This window comes from Canis lupus, chromosome 14 (genome assembly GCF_011100685.1).
Source record: "Canis lupus familiaris isolate Mischka breed German Shepherd chromosome 14, alternate assembly UU_Cfam_GSD_1.0, whole genome shotgun sequence".
Taxonomy (NCBI): domain Eukaryota; kingdom Metazoa; phylum Chordata; class Mammalia; order Carnivora; family Canidae; genus Canis; species Canis lupus.
In genome coordinates this window covers 23007391-23028987 of record NC_049235.1, presented here as the reverse complement: position 1 = coordinate 23028987, position 21597 = coordinate 23007391, and the positions used below count along the sequence as shown (strand labels likewise).

At 39.1% G+C, this 21597-nt stretch overlaps 1 protein-coding gene and 1 long non-coding RNA gene across 4 annotated transcripts in view; one reads left to right on the top strand and one right to left on the bottom strand.

The window, feature by feature from the left end:
- LOC119866411 overlaps window positions 1–21597 on the bottom strand; it is a 171297-nt gene that overhangs the window by 66275 nt on the left and 83425 nt on the right. The window lies entirely within an intron of this gene.
- Window positions 1–21597, top strand: part of COL28A1 (collagen type XXVIII alpha 1 chain) — a 162129-nt gene that overhangs the window by 81573 nt on the left and 58959 nt on the right. For both annotated transcript variants that reach the window (XM_038556895.1, XM_038556896.1), the window contains 5 exons: window positions 2205–2273; window positions 2912–2980; window positions 6184–6252; window positions 6367–6435; window positions 19365–19433. In XM_038556895.1, the coding sequence (XP_038412823.1) occupies window positions 2205–2273; window positions 2912–2980; window positions 6184–6252; window positions 6367–6435; window positions 19365–19433 (345 nt within the window). The remainder of the gene's footprint in view (window positions 1–2204; window positions 2274–2911; window positions 2981–6183; window positions 6253–6366; window positions 6436–19364; window positions 19434–21597) is intronic.

The following is a 21597-nucleotide window of genomic DNA, read 5'->3' as shown; positions in this document are numbered from 1 at the left end:
TGGGAGCTTGTGACAGATCCTGGTTTCTTGGCGCTATGCCCAGACAGGGGTATTTTAGTAGGTGGGTCCTAGAAATTGGCATTTCTTAAATAAGTGTCCTATGTGACAGGTAATTCAAGGAATATGTGATGAGAAATGCCACTATATAAGGAAAAGTGTTGTATCAGTATTAATAACAATGGTTAGTCCTCGTATCTTAGTCTTCCTTAAAGACTATTTTTCTGTATTTTGAAGTAAAGTTTTTAAGTAAAGATTTTTTGATGAAGAACTGCCCTATTTTAAAGCATAATCACAATTTAATACAGAGTCTCTTAAAAGAATTACATACTACCTACACATATAATTTCACATTTTAAAAATAATTGTGTTTTTTTTTAAAGAGGAGTAGAATAGATGAAATGTAGAAGCATAATTTTGCTTACCCTGGTTTAAGTGAGAATTTTAACAGGTTGATGTTTTATTCCTTTGCCACTGGATTGAATAGGATGGTTATCTATTGCCAGAATCCTGGTTGTGTGATGTACCATTGCCTTATAGGTTTAGAATCAAAGATCTGGCACGTATATGTATTGGCATGATCTGGGCCTCGGTTGGCTGGTGTGCTCAGCCTGTGGGTCCTACTGGGTGATGGGCCCAGTGAGAGGCCTCAGCTGTGAAGGTGAATGTGGTCCAGGGTGAGTCATTAGTGGTGAATCTGATGGAGTCCCTCCCGGAGGAAGACTGGCGGGCCAAGTGGGCAGTTCCCACCACTGAGAACGGCTCAGTCTCTAAGGCAGGGAGAGGCAAATTTCTTGGTAAGGCACAAGTAGTAAATATTTCAGGCCTTGTGGCCAAGGGCAAAATTGAGGACATTATGTAATCAATTATATAACAATCATTTTAAAATGTGATTTTTTTTTACATTCAGGGTGCCTGACTGGCTCAGCTGGTGGAGCAACTGAGCATGTGACTCTTAATCTTGAGGTCATGAGTTCAAGCCTCACATTGGGTGCAGAGCCTACTTAAAAACCAAAACAAAAATGAAAACCATCTTTAGCCCACGGCTATGTGAAACTTGGCAGCAGGCCATATTTGGCACAAATGTCACAGTTTGCCACACCTGTCCTTGTGCTACATCAGTAATTTCCAAACCAATAACAAAGCCCTACTAGTCAAAACGAATTTGACCACACTCCAATATAGGTTTATTCTTTAATTGTAGTTTTTACTCATAAACTATCAAATTAATATGCTATGAAATTTACATAAATAATTGAACATTTAGAAGAGATAAAAGTATATAATGAAGCCCTAATATGTTCCTCTAGTATCCCAAATGGGTCACTTTCAACACCTGGTTGGCTATGTGCACCTTCTTTTAATGACAATTGCTTTACATAATCTTTAAGTAAGGTAATCGCCTACCTCAGAACTCCCAGAGGGGCCTCATGAAACTCATATCCTGGGCCCAGCCTCAGGATCTATTGAGTTAAAAATCTCTGGAGCTGAGACCCGACTCTGTATTTTACCAAATTTCTCTGATGATTTCTTTCCACTATAATTTGAGAATCACTGGTCTAGAATCAGATGGGACAGAGATATTGCTTGAGTCTTTATTGAGATTCAATAGTGACACACCAAAAAAAAAAAAAAAGACATGTTTTAAAATTTGTTTGAAATTCCATTGTTTTTGCCATAAACTCCCTACTTCTAAAAAAGAAAAATGTGAGCTAGGATATAATAGAAGACTGATATGCCACAGCCATAAAGTAAAATAACAAAGGAAAAAGTTATAAGCTAGAAGGAACATTATTTACCTATCAAGTGTATCCAAGAACTTATACTAAAGAAAATTATTGTAATTGAACAAACATTTCCCTCTGAGCTTCCTGGCATGCAATACAAAAGAGAAGCACCATGAATTGTATAATTTTTATTAGCTAATAAAAGAATGCACAAGAGATTAAAATTTCTAATATTCAGAAACTAATTGAATGCATTTATTAAAGGCACTGAAATCTTAATCATCAAAAACTTTAGTAGTGGTTTAGCAAAGATGTTCAAATATTTTCACATTGGTCAGTGAAACAGGGTCTGTGAAAATATTATATTAAAACTTAATATTTTAAAAAGCTGGAAATACATTTCTATGTTTTTCCTAATATAATTCCTATATACTGTTTCTTTGATTGTAATGTAATGAGTATTTTGCTCTTTTTTTTTAGGGTGAACCAGGAATCATGGGCCCTTTTGGGATGCCTGGAGCATCAATTCCGGGGCCACCTGGGCCAAAGGTATACATTCTTGGGAGTGAATGAATGAATGAATGAATGAATTTATTTGTTTGTCTGTTTGTTTATTATTTGGATCTTTGGCAGTTAGAGTACAGAAAAATTCATGATACCAGTGAACCAAAATTTTAGTTTTAGAAGAACCCAAGCTATTATCTGTTTCAACTTTTGCATCTGCTAGGAAAGGCTAGCAGAAGATTTAAGATTAGAAAACAGATTTCTTGCTCCTGGCCTTGAACCTGTCACTTCCTCATGAACTACCTCCACCAAATCCTAGACCCAAATGCAGGTAAAATTTATTCAGAAGAATCTGGTGGAATTCATAATCAGAAAGTCTGGCAGAAAGAAATCCACTCAGATTTAAGAGCGTTCTCAGGCATTCTTATAGTCTAAATATTTGAGCCTAGATCACCACCTATTTCAGTGACCTTTCTATAAACAGCTGTCATAGTCTTTACTGACAGGTTTTATTTGCTTCGGATTTGAAATACCCCTCAAATATATTAGAAGAAGCTACTACCTTAAGATCTGAAACTGATAAATTAAACTCTGTAAATTGGCCCATCTCTTTTGTGTTTTGTGCTGTTATGGTTTCTCCTGCCATTTAAAACCTGAAACTGAACATTATTTGAAATGTGCAGGGAGACAGAGGAGGACCAGGGATGCCTGGATTTAAAGGAGAACCTGGAATTGCTATTCGAGGACCAAAGGTAGGCTTTATTCATGTTCTTTCTTTCCCTCTCTGTAAGAGAGAAAGGAAGGGGGATTTAATGCACAATAAATTGATAATCAAGATTGTTCTACTCACAGTTTACATTGATGAACTTGAATGTAAAAGTACACTACTGTCATTTTTAAAAACCAAGCAATCAGGGGCACCTGGGTGGCTCAGTGGTTGAGTGTCTTGCCTTCGGCTCAGGTCCTAATCCCAGGGTTCTGGGATTGAGTCCCACACCACTCCCCACAGGGAGCCTGCCTCTCCCTCTGCCTATGTCTCTGCCTCTCTGTCTCTGTCTCTCATGAACAAAGAAATAAAATATTTTTAAAAAATAATAGAGTAAATATCAGGCCATCAGATAATTCATTTCTCACAAATGTGGAGGAACTAGATTTTGGATGACTAAACAGTTATTTGAAAATGCTCCTTTTGTAATGTCTGTGATAAGAGATTATATGACCTTTAACTTCTTTCATTTACATGTTAATGGCCTAGGTATCTGTTTCACAAAACATTGTCCAGGAAGTTCATGTTTGGAAGCTTTACTGAATTAAATTGCTTTGCTTTGTTTTTCCATCTTTCAGAGTTATTTTAAATGAAAATGCAAATAATTATAGGAGATGACAGCTTTAAGTAATCATATCTATTTTCCATGGCAACAAAGCACCATTTCCCTCCTCACAAAAACCCAGCATCACAGCAAAATTTAACATTCCAAATGTCACAAACACATCCCATTCCTGTTTATGAGAATAGGCTTCAGGGCTCCATAATCAGCACTTTATTGAATTAGTAGCATGTTTTTATGTGGTTTCAAAACTGGCTTTAGTGCTATCAGATTGCCTCTTCTGGATAAAAGAGATCAAGTACTAACATCAGTGATTTTCAAGCTTCAAAAAAGAAAACTTAGAACCATCTCTGAAATATAATGCACAACCTACTATAGACTGTTATTAAGTTGGAGTGCCCCTTCTGAAGGTCAAGGGAGGATCCTGACTTCCATTGTTGTTAATCACTTAACAGTGTCCTTGGTAGAATGACAATCTTCTGGTTTACTTGGGGACACACAAGATTCCCAGACTGAGGGATTTGCAAGCTGAAACAGAGCAAGTCCAGGGGAAACCAGAACAAGGTAGTCCTCCTACTCCCCAGACCCTGAGGCACATGGCAACCCAAGCTATGTATGACACAAGGAGAAAATTGCAAATTTCCTAATGTTAAAACTGCAGATATGGCCTTGGTCAAGAATGTTTGGATGGCAATTTTCATATAGTTTGATAACATTCTGAATCTGCGTATTCGTAGTTCCATGATTTAAAGTTACTTCTCTCTACTTATACTATTCTTTACTGTAGAAATAAAATCTAGTTAAATGTACAGCCTCGATTTAGAAGGCCCTCTCTGCCCTCCCATTTTTTTTTACTGATTCTTTTTGGCATTGTGGGTGATGTATTTGAAGTTCTTTACCTCTTTACTCTATCACTTTTCTAATCCCTTGGCCTCTAATGATACTCTTTCCGCCATCCTTCCCTAATGCACTAGTTTATAAGCTTTTGAAAGGTGAAATGTCCGATGGAAGTTTTGAAACGTAATTCAGTTTTTTTCTTTAAATATTTTTCTGTATTTAATCATGAGAGACACAGAGAGCAAGGCAAAGACATAGGCAGAGGGAGGAGCAGACTCTCTGCGGGGAACCCGATGTGGGATTTGATCCCAGGACTTTGGATTCACGCCCTCAGCTGAAGGCAGATGCTCAATCACTGAGCCGCTCAGGTGTCCCCATAATTCAGTTTTGCATAGGACTTCAGGGAGCTCCCAGGTCCTTCCCTAAAGCCCATTACAAAATACCAGATTAAGATTTCTGCCTTAATTCCTGTCAAATGAGAGAGACTCTTAAAAGAGAACTCATTCACAGGCCATTTTCTTGAATCCAGTGCATCAAGGCCAAGTGACAAAAATTCTACCTATAAAAGTGTTGTGAGGGGGGATTCCTGGGTGGCTTGGCAGTTTAGCGCCTGCCTTTGGCTCAGGGCGTGATCCTGGAGTCCCAGGTTCGAGTCCTACATCAGGCTCCCTACATGGCGCCTGCTTCTCCCTCTGCCTGTGTCTCTGCCTCTCTCTTTCTCTTTGTGTGTCCCTCATGAATAAATAAATAAAATCTTAAAAAAAAAAAAAAAAGTGTTGTGAGGGGTCCAGAATGAAAATCTGAGACAGAACCTTATCCCTTATCCCTGCTCCTGATGTTTTCTATTAACATTAGAAGTAATGAGGTAACTGACATTTTTGCAGGAGGCAGGACAAAGATCTCTAGGGAAAAAAAATGTTTAGTTGTAAATTATAAATGTTTTAACATTTTTTTTCTCCCAGTGTGGGTGCCAGAGGATAAACAGTAACAGCTGCTGATAATCTGCTTGAAACTTAGAAATAAAAATTGAAAGTGAATTTTGATTCCAGTTTTCTTTTCCTTTCAACTTAACCAGGGAGCTGTTACTGCTTTGTTTTGTTGTTGGCCTGTTTCTTGTGTAAGCAAGGAAAGAAATGGGTTTCTTACTTTGGGATGTGTCCATGTGGATGTTTAAAGCTTTAACCTTAAAGATGGTTGGAATAGCACAATAAAGTGCTTCTGAGAAGTGACTTCTCAGAATTTAATTTGTTTTTAATTTTCATTTGGGCTTATTTATTCCCTGTGTAATTTCGGCCCTGTTGGGGAGGACAACAAATGGAACATAACAGTAGGTAGCATATAGTTATCTTACTTGATATTCAAAATTTTACAATTGAGATCTTGCTATGTATTTTTTCCTTCTCTTCTCATACTATGCATGTTAAAATTTCTCATTTTTATACTTCTCTACAATTTATGATACAAAAAAGTTAAATTTTAAAAATTAAAATATCAGTAATCAGTCATTTTTAATTCCTATGAATGTGTTTCCTATTGAGGATTTTATAGCAGTTCACATATATTCCCTATATTCATCCCATGCTTCCCACCAAATGCAAATGGGTAAGACTTACAAAGAGAGACTCAGAACAAGTTATCATCTGTGATAGAACTCCCTTCTCAAATTTTTCAAATCATTCCTCTGCACTTACCAACTGCACGTTGCCAGATAGAGTTGGTATTGTGCTGACGTTTTGCCAGGTATTTCATAGTTTAGTCTTATGATATGATCTGGTGTTGAATTTACACAGGGGGCCCAAGGACCTCGGGGACCCATGGGTGCTCCAGGACTCAAAGGTGATGGCTACCCCGGTGTGGCTGTAAGTGTGGACATTGTTGTTCTTTCCTTCGTTCCCTCCCTCCTTCTCTTTTTTTCCTTCTTAACATTGCACATGACAAGGACACTCATTGTCTCCCTTATTATGTCATCTCAGGGACCTCGGGGACTACCAGGACCCCCTGGACCAATGGGTTTGCGTGGAGTGGGGGACACGGGAGCAAAGGTAAGATTTTAAAGTAGGTTACATAGTAGCTTCTAAAAAGGATGTCTTACCAAAGTGATTTTGGTAAAGGTGATTTTTTTTTTTTTTAATCAGACGTAATAGAGGGTAGTAGTGTCTAAAGAATTGATAGTTATTTATCTTCACCTATCGACTTCCTGGGGGAACTTGCACTACTTTGAACATGTAGATTAACTTTGTGCATTTTCTCCTGCTTCTCTGGTAGCAACTCTCACGTTCTTTTGCTGCTTTGTTTTCTGTAAAGTCAGAGTTTGGTCCAGAGCCCTCTGCCCTCCTCTAGACATCTCTTACCCTGGGTGTTCTCATCTGGCCCCATAGCTTTACCCACTACTCATGTGCTTACGCCTTTCAAGTTTCTGTCTTTCCCCCTAAGCTCTGGTTGTCTATATCCAGCTTCTTACCATATTACTTCTCTTAGACGTCTCGCAGACATCTCTAACCTAGGGTCCAAGATTTAATTTAATTTAAATTGTCACCTCCTAAGCCTGTACACGGCACCACCTACCTCATGCTCAAGCCAGGAGACCTGAATCATTCTTGCCCCTTCCCTTCCCTCTCCCTCCATGTCTGGTCTTTTGGTACATTTTGTCAGTTCTCTCTTCAAAATATATTTTGATTCTAGCTGTTTTTCTCCTTCTGCTTCACCAGGGCAAATCACCATCAGCTCTTGCTTGGGCTATTAAAAACAAAACAAAACAAAAACAAAAACAAAAACAAAACAAAACAAAACAAAACAAAACCCTTCATTGACCTTTCTTCTTCTTCTACCTTGGCCCTTCTGCTACCTGCCAGGAAGAGTGATCTTTTAAAAGCATGAATTAGATCATATCCCTTTCCTTCTCAAAAAACACTGATGGCTTCTTTCTCCACTTAGAACAAGAGCCTACCACTTTCTGTGGCCTGTGAGTCCCTTGATGACCTGCTTTGTAGCACCTTCCCCCTTTCTCCTTTGTTGCCTTCTGCCTGGAAGCTACATTGGCCTGCCCTATTTCATTTCATTCCTGCTTCTGGGTCTTGGCTCTGTCAAAATGGCTTATTCTTAAGGACATGGCTCAAATCTCACCTAACCTGAGCTTGACCACCTAAACAAAGAACAGTCCTCTCTTCCCTCACTCATCACTATCACATCCCTTTGTGTATTTCCTCTTTAGCATGTATCACTTTTTCAAACCATCTTGTTCATTTACTGTTCTGCCTATTTCCTGAGAGTATTAGGTTTCCTGAAGGCAGGTTCTTTGGCTTGTGCCCTGCTAAATTTCTGGCACCAGAAGTAGGCATGCCACCCAATAGGAGCTTTGTAACATGTTGAATGAATGAGCAACATTACCCTAGGGAGAAAATATGTCCTTAGAAATATATCTACTTAGTTTTTCAAGTGCTTCTGGGTCATTGGGGAGAGATGTTATAATTGCTCGATGTCAAGTTCCTTTTTTGATTTTTTGGTCTTTGCCCTAGCACGTGGGAGTGACAATGCTTTTGTATGGGGGGGGCAGGTACCTATTTGCCTTCTCCTAGGTAGAATGAAAATTCAGAGGCGATGGCACTAAATTTTGTCATTGAAGGACACCTTGACTCCTCCCTTTCTCTGTTAGGGTAATCATGAGAGCCCAGGGGAAGGGTGTCTGAAAGTTTACTGTGCAAACTGTACACAATAGCATACGTGAGATACTTTTATCAAGGTTCTGGCTTGGTCTGACTCAGAGCTGAATCCAATCCTCTAACACACCTTGACAGTGTCAATAAGCCATGCTGAATTTGGGTAGTGAAGTATTCTTTTTTTCTCTAAAGCATAGTAATCTGAAAATGTTAAAATGTAAAACTAGGAAGACATTTCAGTATGTAAACCTTGTTTTCTGTGTAATGTGGAGCTCTGGTAACAGCTTTTGTGATTACATAAATATTCTTTCAGTTAGGAAAGTAGACACTTATTTAACATACAGTATGAAATAAAATATATTAAACGTATAATGGAATGTATTTATATTAAAATGGAAACATGATCATTTATGTTTCCACTGCTACTGTTTTATGTTTACCAATGATACTAAAGCCAGGCACCGGGATGCCTGGGTGGCTCAGAGGTTGAGCATCTGCCTTTGGCTCAGGGCATGATCCCAGGGTCCTGGGATGAGTCTCATATCAGGCTCCTTGTGAGGAGCCTGCTTCTCCCTCTGCCTGTGTCTCTGCCTCTCTCTCTCTGTGTCTCTCATGAATAAATAAATAAAAATCTTAAAAAAAAAAAAAGCCAGGCATTTACATACAGAGAACATTGTAAGATTTGTTTCTTGTAAGTCTTCCACCACATCAGGTTATTTAACATACAAACTAAAATGTGAATTAAATGATTCCGTATACTGGTTTTCTCTGAAAGTCCCGTCGTCTTTGCTATCGTATGTATTTTAGGGGGGAAAAGTAAAGAAAAAGCGTGTTTCCTTCAGAATTTTATGCTGCTTATTTTACTTTTTTAAACAACCGACATGTTGCCAGAGATATGTCCTAAGTGAGACTCATTATCTTTGTTAGCCCACACAGGAGGCTGAGTGGAGGCAGAAGCTGACAGCTCATTCCTGGCTGTGGGGAGGAGGAAATATTGGCCAGGACCTGCCTCTGTCTCCCTGTCCCCTCACCATGCTCTCAGCTGCCTTTTCTTTTTCTCTTTGACCTCTTCCTGTGGTTGCTGGGAAAATAAATGTATTTTCCTGGAAATAGATCTTAGATCACAAACTTGAAAATAAAGGAAATTCTAAAAGCAAATAAAGGAAATTCTAAAAAGTTATTAAATAACTTTCAATATCATCTCTCATCTTTAGTAGAGGCCTTAAAGTCTCTATGTGGCCTTTCTCTAAAGAGAACTTTTAGAAACACATACATGCAAGTGAAGAAAGAAAGATATTTGGAAAAGTTTAATTCCACCTAATTTTGTCCTTCTGGTTTGATAAAGTGGAGGTAAGACCCTCAAAATGGTGTCAATGGTAGCAAAAACCCTGGTCTCAAATGCATGCAAAATTCATCTCCTTTCATTCTGACTTAAAATAACAGAGAAATTGTAAGTCTGTGGGAGTGTGTGTGTGTGTATGTGTGTGCAATTGTATAGACATATATATCTGATATGTTTTTCATTTAAACTCTGTGTAGTCACCTTAAAATATTGGTCTTAGAGCATTAACTTACAAAACCAATGTGTTTTGAAATGAGGAAACCATTAAGGTTGACAATTTATGGTAGGTTTTTGTGCTATTTAGTTAAGGGCACATGTGTTTAGCATATGACACAGACTTTAGAATCAAAGCTTCTATGTTTCAAAACATATCAGAAGCAGTCCCTGACATCTTGCATCCTTGTGGTGCTCTCTGGCTTTTTTCCAAGTGGAAGAATTTCCAAATAACATCAGTGGTTAGAGTATGCAATTGCATAGAATATGCAATTACTCTAATTGTAACCAAATTTTGACAAGGGCTTCTGAAAGACTTCTAAAATTCTTGTAAAAACTACACTTAAGTAGATAGTAGATATAGCTTTAAAATCTGCTTTTGATGGTTTAGCGCCTGCCTTTGGCCCAGGGCGCGATCCTGGAGTCCCGGGATCAAGTCCCACGTTGGGCTCCCTGCATGGAGCCTGCTTTCTCCTTCCTCCTGTGTCTCTGCCTCTCTTTCTCTCTCTCTCTCTCTCTCTATCATAAATAAATAAATAAATAAATAAATAAATAAATAAATAAATAAATCTTTAAAATCTGCTTTTGAAACATGGCTGGAAGAGAAACTGACAATTTGGTTTTTTGCTAAGCGGGAAGCACTCATCTAGTGTCTGGTTCCCGGACCCAGACTTGTTTGCTGATGAGGAAGCCAAGCTCAAAGATCTTATTTGATGCTGCCTGCACTTTTTCACCAGACTCCTACAGACGAAAAGGACCCTTTGTGATTTGGGGACAATTGTTATGTGATCCTCATCTGCCTTTGAGAAGCCCAGTTAACTCTTTGCTCCTGTATTTCCGCCTGCAAAAGCTCATGAGGTGCGTGTCAACCAGGGCCTGACCCACTGACATATCTAGGGGGAGAAATACAAGGAGTAGCTCTCCAGAGTTCCATGAGGGCAGGTGCATCCTATCATGCACCTCTCTCAGTCCCCTTCAGTGTGCTAGTTCACCAGAGAGGAAGCCATTTCTTCCCTAAAGCTTTGGAGCAAGTGAGCTTGGCCCAGTCCTTGCACAGAGGGACTCTAACCTGCCTGGTAGGGCCCTCAAGGACCTCTTTGCCATCAAGTGGTTGGCATAACATCTGTGGGCAGAAAGCCCACATTAGGTCATTGCTATTATGGTTGTATACTATGTAAATGGACATTATATACTACCTAAATATTTCCAGAATATCAAGGCATTATAAACTACTCCCTTATTTTATAGGTAAGGAAATCAGGAAGCAGAAAGGCTGAACACCTTTACAATAGAAACAGTGTTGTTACTATATTGTGTTTACGTGTAAGAGGGAGACTATGAATATTGATGAATGAATGCAAACGAAATGGATGAATAAATCAGAGCAGAGAGACTGACCCTCTCTGCTCTGCAGATGCTTCATCTTCAAAGCTGTCTATCTTCCAAATATCTTGGCTTCGCTTAGCATACAGTGGGAGTATTTCTCTTTCCATCCCAGCTTTCCCATCATCAAAACTTAAATCATGTAAACATTAACAAGAAACATAAACCCAAACCCAAAAGAGTTAAACATTTTTCAAAAGCTTTACATGTTTGAATATTGTAAATACATGCTTTACTTGACAAAAATGGCCCATAGTCATAAATTAAAATGCAAAGTTCTGTGAAATTCCACCGAGTATCATTATTCTAAAAATGTTCCCAGCATTTGAATTGCCCCTCTGTTCTCTGCGATGGCTCACATATGTGCACACCACCGACAGGCAGTGGCGGAACAGAGGAGCAATTCACACGGAGATGTAGTAGGAATTTGTGGATTCCACTGGTGGACATGGACTGGACAGGAAGCTCCATTTTGAACAGTCTCTGACAAGGAGGGCTGGCCTCAGGTACAGACCCAACAGTGAAGGGTCTGCGACTCCAAGTTGGGGTTGAAGAAACCCATGTCCCATAATATGACTGCAAAATTGTGACAGGCAGGACAATCAGCTCAAAACCAGGACTAATGAAAGCCAGAGCCATATCAAGTTAAAATGCCAGGCAATTTGACCTTTAGATTTCAGAAAAGGTCACATTCAAGACCAGGAAAACTTGAATGGGTGACTTTTCAAGGTTATTTCCCCAATTTAGTTCCATGCATGTTCTTTAATATCAGAGCTCTATTCTCGTCTGTCTAGTGACCTTCAGGGCTGCTTTCATTTCTCCTTGTTGTTTTCCTAGCTCTGCATTTCTCTCCCCAGTGGTACCTCCCTCCTCTCCCTTCAGCCCTGGAGACACACTCTAAATCCTCTTAACATTGGCCACCCAAATCACCATCAACACATTTTTTATTTTCAGCCTTTCGGACTAGAGGAGCTCCCCCACAGTGGGAAATTATATTGAATATCAATATAAGAGAGACTTCCCTTCTCTCTGTCATTATGGACAATATCATTATTTCTACTTTTAAGATTCCTAAGGCAGCTAAATAAGAAAGATTCTCTCTCCCTTCCAATGAAATTCTTGGCACCTTGGCACAGGGGAGTCTTTTGTTCATCTTGATTAGTTGATTTTGAGAAAAGAAACAATCGACAAATCCTCCCCTTCCCCCAATTCCCCCCTCTTCCTCTCCTATTCCCCACCACCACCCCTTCCTTCCTTCCTTCCTTCCTTCCTTCCTTCCTTCCTTCCTTCCTTCCTTCCTTCCTTTATTTTTGATTTGCCAATATATAGTATAACACCCAGTGCTCATCCCATCAAGTGACTTTCTCAGTGCCTGTCACCCAGTTACCCATCCCCCTGCCCACCTCCCCTTCCATTACCCTTTGTTTGTTTCCCAGAGTTAGGAGTCTCTCATGTTTTGTCATCCCCACCACCCTTTCCTAAATCAAGTTTTTAAATTACCGTGGACTTTGAGATACTGCTGCTTTGAGGTTAATATTAAAGTTCTAGGAGAGAAATTATTTGGAAGAATGGAAATTATTTTAAATATCTTGAAATTTAAAGCTAATCATCGCTTTGACTTACAACTTATTTTGAAACTCAGTCATTCCTTGGTTTTATCATTTAGTAGATTCTTGAATGCTATTCCTTGGACATTTCTTAAGATCTAATTCTTTTCAAAGTGAATTCAATTTGCTTTTCATTGTTTCCCAAGTACAAAAGCATGAAGTCCCTTTTAAAACAACTGTAACATGCTTCTACCATTCTCTCAAAGAGTGACAGGGACTTAACTGGCACAGACCAAAGGTGAAGCAGTGATTAGAGCCTTGTCTTCATGTGTGGTGGGGGTGGAGGGAGACAGTCCAATTGGGCTGCTTTGTTTGTCTTTAAGAGCACTATCTTCTCAAACACTATACTTAAATCTCATAAAACACAAAAGGTATACTGGATTGTTTCCTTTTCACTGCTCCACTTGGACCTCTGTTACTTCCTAGCTGTGTGACCTCAGCAAGTTACTGACTCTCCCTGGGACTTAGCCTCCTCATCTGTGGTGTGGAACAATGATACCCACCTCATAGGGTTATTGTGAGAAGTTAATGGAATAATGTCTAAAGTAGTAGTAGTCATCACGGCATGTGATGGTATTACTCTGCCAAATCAAGTATATTGCAGTATGGATACACAGAGAACATAAGGTTTATTGTGAGAAGTTAATGGAATAATGTCTAAAGTAGTAGTAGTCATCACGGCACGTGATGGTGTTACTCTGCCAAATCAAGTATATTGCAGTATGGATACACAGAGAACATAAGAATTGGTATAGGTAGAAGATCTGGGATGAGACTAAATAAAACATTGGAGTAAACCACAAAACTGAGCATGACAATGACAGAGAAATGGAGAGGCCAGCCTGAGACAGCTGGGCACTATGCTAGTGGCAAGGGCCTCATAGGGATCTTGTCATGAGGATTCTTTCTTGAGCATCCTTGAGAGTGTGATTGAATGTAGGAAGTGGACTTTCACAGCCACAGAGACCTGGTCTTTGCATCAGATGGTAGCTGGAAGAAAGTCTCTGGATACATTAGCATTTTGCATCTAGCTCCAGCCAACACCAGGATGGTAGATGCACTCTGGAGTCAGACCTGGGTGTGAATTGCTGCTGGCTACATGGTTTTAAAAAAATCATGTATCCTATCTGGAAGTCTTAGTTGCCTTACATATAAAATGAAGTAAATTGATGTTGCTAGGATAGGATAAGACAAGGAATGAAAAGTACCTGCCATATAATAAATTTAATAAGTCTTAATTGTTTATTTTATTATTAATTATAATTTTAATATTAACCAAAGCAAAGGTTTACCAATGAGAAAAAAGAATGAATGGGATAGTGTGTTTGGTTTCTTTTCCTATCTTTTAAAAAATTAAATTTGTGATATTAATCAATGAATGATGACTGGGACCATCATAAGATTATGCATGATTTTAAAGGGGTTGAAATCAACCACTGCAAGGTTATGGTCTAGGTAAAAACCTTCAGGGAATCATTTGTTAAATTCACATATACAAGTACTGCTGGTAGTTTGTTCTAAAGGTGCCATTTCCTGTGAAAATGAAAGGAGTATCTCAAGTCTAGAATTCCTTTTGTGGGCCAAAAGGAAACTCTGGGCAATCTAAACAGTTTTGCTTGTTTGTTTGTTTGTTCATTTTGTGGAGGGTAGAGGTAGGACTTAGGCTATGTGGTCTTATGAAATTGATGGATATAGTAAAAAAAAAAATGGCAACTCTAGAATTTGCTGTCAGGGCTGTTTATTATCTCCTAATGCAAGGGCTCCCTCTGCAGGCTCCAACAACTCTCAGAGCCTGCCTGGGAAGCTAAGTCCAGCTGTGCAAGTGCCTGTCGGAATTCCTTTTATTTGTGATTGTCGTGTCATCCCTGACAATCAAACTACACGTCTGAAAATGTCATGGTAAATGCACTTCTTAGGTACCACTGGTGCTGCATTGTGGCAGACTGGGTGCTGTCAAGTGGTGAAGTGAGTCTGGACCATGGTCCTCTTGTATCCACTCGGTGTTGTGGGTGTTGTGGCCTTCTATGGGCACATGGCCCGTGGAACATAAGACATAATACATTTTTAAGACTGCACCATAGTAGAGAGACACTGTCTCTGTGGATTCACATAGCTCATTAAGTGCCTGATATTCCCATCTATTAAAAAGTATGGTACAGAAACACCGAGGAACAACCCTAATACTATGTTATAGACCAACGGTAACATCTGCAGAATATGTTAAGCTAAGACTGGTTTAGTGTCTCCCAGATAAATAAGTGCATATGTCAGATTATATTTACCTAGGGGAAAAGATTACCAAAAATTGTTTGGATAGATAAAACAGAGCTATATGTCAACAATTATATGGATAAGAATGGAGAGTTTATTTGAGGTAAACACTGTTGCACCACAGATGATGTGGGCATCATGCCATTAAAGTTCATTGGCCATGGTTCAAGAATAGAAAGGGCAATACGATGTCTACAAGGTCTGCACTCAGCCTTCAGACTCTTCTACATGATGAGAGTTAGGGAAACTGAGTAAGAGAGGGAATGAGTAGCAATAATGAGCATGGACAAGGCTAGCCTAAAGTACACTCACAACTTATTTCAACTGTTTTTCCCATTTGCTTTCCCATCTGGTGTCTCTCTGTGTGTGTGTGTGTGTGTGTGTGTGTGTATTAGTATGATTAACACTAATTGAGAAGGAAGTTTTAACTAAAATTATCATTAAAAAATATCATGAATTGAACTGTATTGAATTCCTTCTTAACAGAAATATTACTCAATAAAAAAAATCTTCTACCTTGTCTCCATATTCTTAGTTTTTAAAAGACATGTAACTTTTGAGACATACCAAGAATGCATGAAAGACATGTAAGTTCTAATGATACTGAATCCACCTGTGTGCTTTAATCCTTTGTCCGTCTTTCTATCTTTAAAATCTTGTATTCTTCTCCTTATTAATGGTGAACATCATGGTAACCTTTCCTCACTTTTATTGGTGAGATTTTTATTGGATATTGTTTGTGGATCTTAAAAAAATAAGAACATTGTATTATGAAAATTATTAAGCATAGATAGAAGTAGAAAGGCTAGTAAAATGAACTCCCATTTACCTGTCACACTTCAACAATTTTCAGTATGTGGCCAATCTTGTTCCATTCTCCTCTTCCCCCTGTTCCACTGCATTACTCCACAGCAAATCCCGGACATCTCCCATAGAAAGGTTTAGCATTTGTCTCTCAAATATAAAGGCTCTTTATAAAAACATAACTGAGATATCATTAGCAAACTTCGAAAACATGAATAATCCTTAGTGTCATCAAATATCTAGGGTTCGAACTGACCAGCTTGTCTTACAAATTTGTTACAGTTAGTTTGTCTGAATTGGGATCCAGATGACATCCACACGTTGCTTTCGATTGAGATGGTTCTTAAATCTCTTTTTATCAAAGGTTAGTCATCCTTTGTTTTTTCCTTGAGCTTTCCTTGTCTTTGAGGGTCCTGTAGATGCTAATCTTATGATGTTAACATGTTTCTACACCCTCTGGTTGTCAGATTTAGAGACTTGCTCACATATAGGTTCTATTTTTCTTAGCAGCATGCTTTCTGGGTGGCCTGTGTACTCCCCATTGCACCACACAGGGTTGCAGCCCTGTGCTTCCAACCTCACCACAGAAGGGCAGAGGTGAATAGAAACACAAGAGAGGGAACCATTGTATCTGGGGTGGGGTTCAAAGTAACCAGGCAAAGAGATAATTATTTTTGATAAAAACATTCAATGCTTCTGGGTAAAATGTATTGAACTGTTTATCTTGGTTCTGCTTTGCTGGAAGGTGTCAAAATGCAGCAAGTGTGTGAATCAGTCAGGTATAGCTGGAGACCCTTCCCCCGTGAACTTACAGATACTCCCTCTAAAGGTATATCAGATACTCAAGAAAGGAGAGACAACAGAAATGCATGTGGTACAGGACAAGCTGTGTTCTCTACTTGGAGCTCTTGATGATAGGAGTGATTATTTAAGCTGGGAGAAACATGGGGTCACTCAAAGCTGGGAATCAGAAGGAGGAGAGGTGTTAGATAATTAGTACCTGTGGTCTCAAAAGGAACCATGTACTATGTGAAAGAGATGGAGACAGGAGACCAGAATCATAAAAGTGGCCTGTAAGCACAAGGAAAACGGTAATTATGAAAACAGGGATTAAAAGAATCAAGTCAGTAATAAAATGTTTAAATCTTTTCCTTTTCTTTTAAGGCCTTGTTTTCTCTAGAAGTATTTTAGGATTTAAAAGTGGAAAGTCAAGTTAAATAAGGATGAACTGTTTTTGCTAAATAATTTCATCATTTCTTATAATCCATGATTTTTGCACTGTTGCAATCTATAAGCTATTTAGCTCCTAACAGAACATAGATGAAACAGGACCTAGGGCAACGAGCTTGGGAGATTTAGCTTCAAAGTCTGGCTTTGGTTTCTTTCTGGTTTTTCCTTTTATAATTTTATTGAGGCATATTTAATGTATTATAGAACTCGCTCATTCCAAGTATATATTTCAATGATTTTTAAAGGAAATTTAAAATTGTACGGCTTCACCATAAATCAGTTTTAGAACATTTTCTTCCCTCACCCTTTATAATCCCTTATGCCAGTTTGCACTTAATCCTATCCTAGTTCCTATTCCTGGTCCCAGGCAATCATGGATTTACTTTCTGTCTCCGTAGATTTGCTTTTTCTGGACATTTCATAGAAATGGAATCAGACAATATGTGCTCCCTTAGATCTGGCTTCTTTCATTGAGAATACTGCTTTTGAGGTTCATCTGTGTTGTAGCTTGTAACTGCGGGTTTGTTACTTTTTATTGCTGAATATACCACATTCTGTCTATCCATTTATCATTGATGGGCATTTAGGTTGTTTCTAGTTTTTAGATATTATGAATAATTCTGCTAAGAGCATTCATATCTAAGTCTTTATGTGGACATATGTCTTCATTTCCTTTGGGTACAGGAGTGAAATTACTAGATCATACAGTAAATTGATGTTGAACTTTTTTTTTTTTTAAAGATTTCATTTATTTACTCATGAGAGACACACAGAGAGAGGCAGAGACCTATGCAGAGGGAGAAGCAGGCTCCCTTTGGGGAGCCCAATGTGGGACTTGATCCCGGGACCCTGGAATCAGATCCTAAGCTAAAGGCAGATGCTCAACCACTGAGCCATCCAGGTGCCCCAATGTTGAACATTTTAATAAACTGCCAACCTGTTTTCCAAAGTGGCTGTACTAGCAACTTAGGAGGGTACCTCCTTCACCATGTTCTCCTAGTCCTGCTTTCCAATAGCTGTGATGCTTTAGGCTAACTTTAGTTTCCTTTTAATAAAACAGCTGGGATTGGGGCAGTTGGTTGAGTGTCCCACTCTTGGTTTTGGCTCAGGTCATACTCTGAGGGTCCTGGGATCCAACCCCATGTTGGGCCCCGTGCTCAGCATGGAATCTGCTTGAGATTCTCTCTCCCTCTGCCCCTCCCATTCCTGCTTTCTCTTTTTCTAAAATCAATCAATCAATCTTAAAGCAAAAACAAAAACAAAAAACCCAAACCAGCTGAGGTGAGGGGTTAATACTTCCCAAGTACCTACTCAGCTGGGTATCAGCTAGACATTATGAGAGAGACACATTCTTTGTCTTGCTTCCTGTCATCACCAGGAAATATAAGTGTGATTTCGTATGTATCTGATGAACATACTGAGGTTCAGAGACGTTAGGTAAGTTAGTCATCGCTATAACACAGGGTTGTCTTGAGTACTAAATTGCATCCAGTAAGATATGTGAACATGCATAGCATAGTTCTGGGTACACAGAAGGTGATTAATGAAGAGATTTTCTTTTCTCTGCTTCTTTCTATCATTCACATCTCATGTAGATCTAATGAAAGGGCTGGCCTACCCTAATCAGCCCCTACCACTTTTCTGGGCTAGTTGCCTGTTCTAAAAGGCTTTGGGCAATCTGAAAAGCTTTTATAGAGCTTATCCTGCAGCGGCAACTGCTTTTAGGGCAGAAATATCACAAAGTTCATCCTTAACTCCAAGTAGCATAAGCTTTGTTGCATGAAGCAGTAAGAGCAACTAGTTCAAAATGGGGTTATCTCTTTCAATGGTTTCTTTTATTCTTGTCTCTTCTTTCTCCCTCCACTCACAATGGCAGCACTTTTCCAAATTCCAGAGAAGGGAGTTCTGAAAAAAGTACCTTTTAAGATTGTCAAAAGTTAACTGACCCGACTGCTTTGGAATGGACCCGTATCAGTTGGCTGGAAGATGACACAAATGGCACTAAGAAATGAAAACAAAGGGGAATAACACTCCCTTTGTCAAGTATAAGAAAGTGATTTGGGAGAAGGGGGTTCAATTAATATCTTAGTCAAATTCAAGGGTTTGGGCTTTAAAAAAAAAAATATATATATATATATATATTTTTTTTTTTTAAAGATTTAACCCATTTATTTATGAGTGACACAGACAGAGAGAGAGAGGCAGAGACACAGGCAGAGGGAGAAGCAGGCTCCATGCATTGATCCCGACGTGGGACTCAATCCCGGGTCTCCAGGATCACACCCTGGACTGAGGGCAGTGCTAAACTGCTGAGCCACCCGGGCTGCCCTAAAATATATTTTTATATATGAAAATCTGTATAAAATATGTTTAATATGAAATATGACATTTTGTATAAAATATACAACATAAAGTTTTTCTGTTTGTTTTAAATCAGTAACTTGTCATTCACTGTGTCTTTTCAGGGAGAGCCTGGTGTCAGAGGCCCCCCAGGCCCCTCTGGGCCTCGGGGCATAGGAACCCAAGGGCCAAAGGTGAGTCTTTAGGTCTGTGCTCTGTGTGAAGGTCAGGTACCATCTGTGCCAGCCAAGTGAACATTAACTTCATAGCAAATGTTTATTTTAGTGTTGGCTTATTTCTTCTTTAGTGTTGATGAAAAGCCTCATTTTCTCATATTATGTAGCTTTCAGTAAAGTAGATCATTTAAGTTTATAAAGCCACTTTTTTTGCTTCCCCAGTAGAAATTAGAAAGTGTCTCTTAAGAAAGTGGTTACAAAAGGCTCAAAATATTTCTAGTCTCTTAGCAGCTGTGCCATCATTAAGGAGCACATTTTTACTTTGGTCAGAGGTGCCTCAGTTGGCCTTTTAACAGAATGCCCGCTAATAGATCGATTGTGTCCTATATGTAGAGTCTACTCTGTTGGGGCCTTATGTCAAGGTCTAGATTTATTGTCCCATGGAAGGTGTGAGAAACTTCCTCTGCTCCCTTTGCTCTCATTTCTATTTCTCTTTCTTTTGTCATCTCCAATATGGTGATTATTCATCCTTTCATTTTTTTTTAAAGATTTTATTCATTTATTTGAGAAAGAGAATGCATGATAGAGATAGCACAGACAGGGAAGAGAAGCAGAGGGAGAGGGAGAAGCAGACTCCCCACTGAGTAGGGAGCCCCATGTGGGGCTTGATCTCAGGACCCTGGGACTACCTGAGACCTCAGGACTACCTGAGTCGAAGGCAGACACTTAACCAACTGAGACACCTAGGGGCCCCTCATCCTTTCATCCTTATAATCTAGTGCTTTTCAATGAGGGAGATCTTATCCCCCTGGTTTACCCCGGGGGACATTTGGGGATGTCTGGAATCATTTTTGAGTGTCACAACAGTGGAAGGAATTCTACTGGCATCTACTGGGGAGGGGCCAGGGATGCTGCTAAATATCCTACAGGACACAGGACAGCTGCCTTCATGAAGAATTATCCAGCTCAAAATGGCAATAGTGCAGAGGTTGAGAAGCCCTGTCTTAATTGTTGATTCATGTGATCAACAAATAATTCTCTGATTTGTTAAAATAGTAAAATAAAGAAGTATTAGGCATGTTCATAGGGAAAATGGGTGTCAATGAGGCACCTGTTACACATTCAAATTTATGACCAAAATGCACAGAAGTGAATTGAGCCCCATTAGCAGAGAGGGAAGGGAAAGGCTCTATGAGTCAAAGATTTTACTGAGGATCCCAGAATTAGCAAGATTCTTAGTTTATCCTTTTCAGTCCATCAGCTTCATTCTGTCAATAGATGATTTCTTAACTTTCTAGATTATTTTCTGTGGATAAAGATACTCCCAAGATGTTAGTAATTGCTATCACTGGGTGGTGGAAAGAGAGGCTTATTTTTTCTTCTTCATTTTCATCATTATTTCTAATTTATTTTTTCAATGAGCAGGTGTGCCTTTTACAATTAGAAAAAAAATAAAGCTTTTTTTCTGTAGTGGAAAGAAAAAAAGACTTATACAGTAGCTTACATTAATCCAGCATTTCTCAAAGCTTACTCCATCAAATGTTAATTTGGGGACTTCTCTATTGTGGGACTTCTTAGAGGCTCAATATATTCCTACAGGCATACCTTGGAGGTGTTGCAGGTTCAGTTCCAGCCTACCACAATACCATAAATACCACAATAAAGAGAGTCCAGTGAATTTTTTGGTTTCCCAGTGCATATAAAATTTATGTTACTATTATATTTCTAGTCTATTAAGAGTGCAATAGCATTATGTCTAAAATAAACCAATGAATATACCTTAATTAAGAATGCTTTAGGGCAGCCCAGCCTTGACCCATGGGCTGCAGAATGGACGCTGTGTTAACAGACATGAGAACAACTTAATCTCATCCTCCTTCTCCACCCAGAGCTCTGGGTGACCGGGTGCGTTGTCAATATTTTGAAAATAATCCTTTTTTTCTGAGCAGTAAGTCTCAACAGTAGATTTAAAATATTAGGTAAACCATGTTATAAACAGATGTGCTATCATCCAGGCTTTGTTGTTCTCTTTATAGAACATAAGCCAAGTCAATTTGGCATAATTCTTAAGGGCCCCAGGATTTTTGAAATGGTAAATGAGCACTGGCTTCAACTTAAAGTCCTCAGCTCCATTAGCCTAGAACAAGAGGGTCAGCCTGTTCTTTGAAGCTTTGAAGCCAGC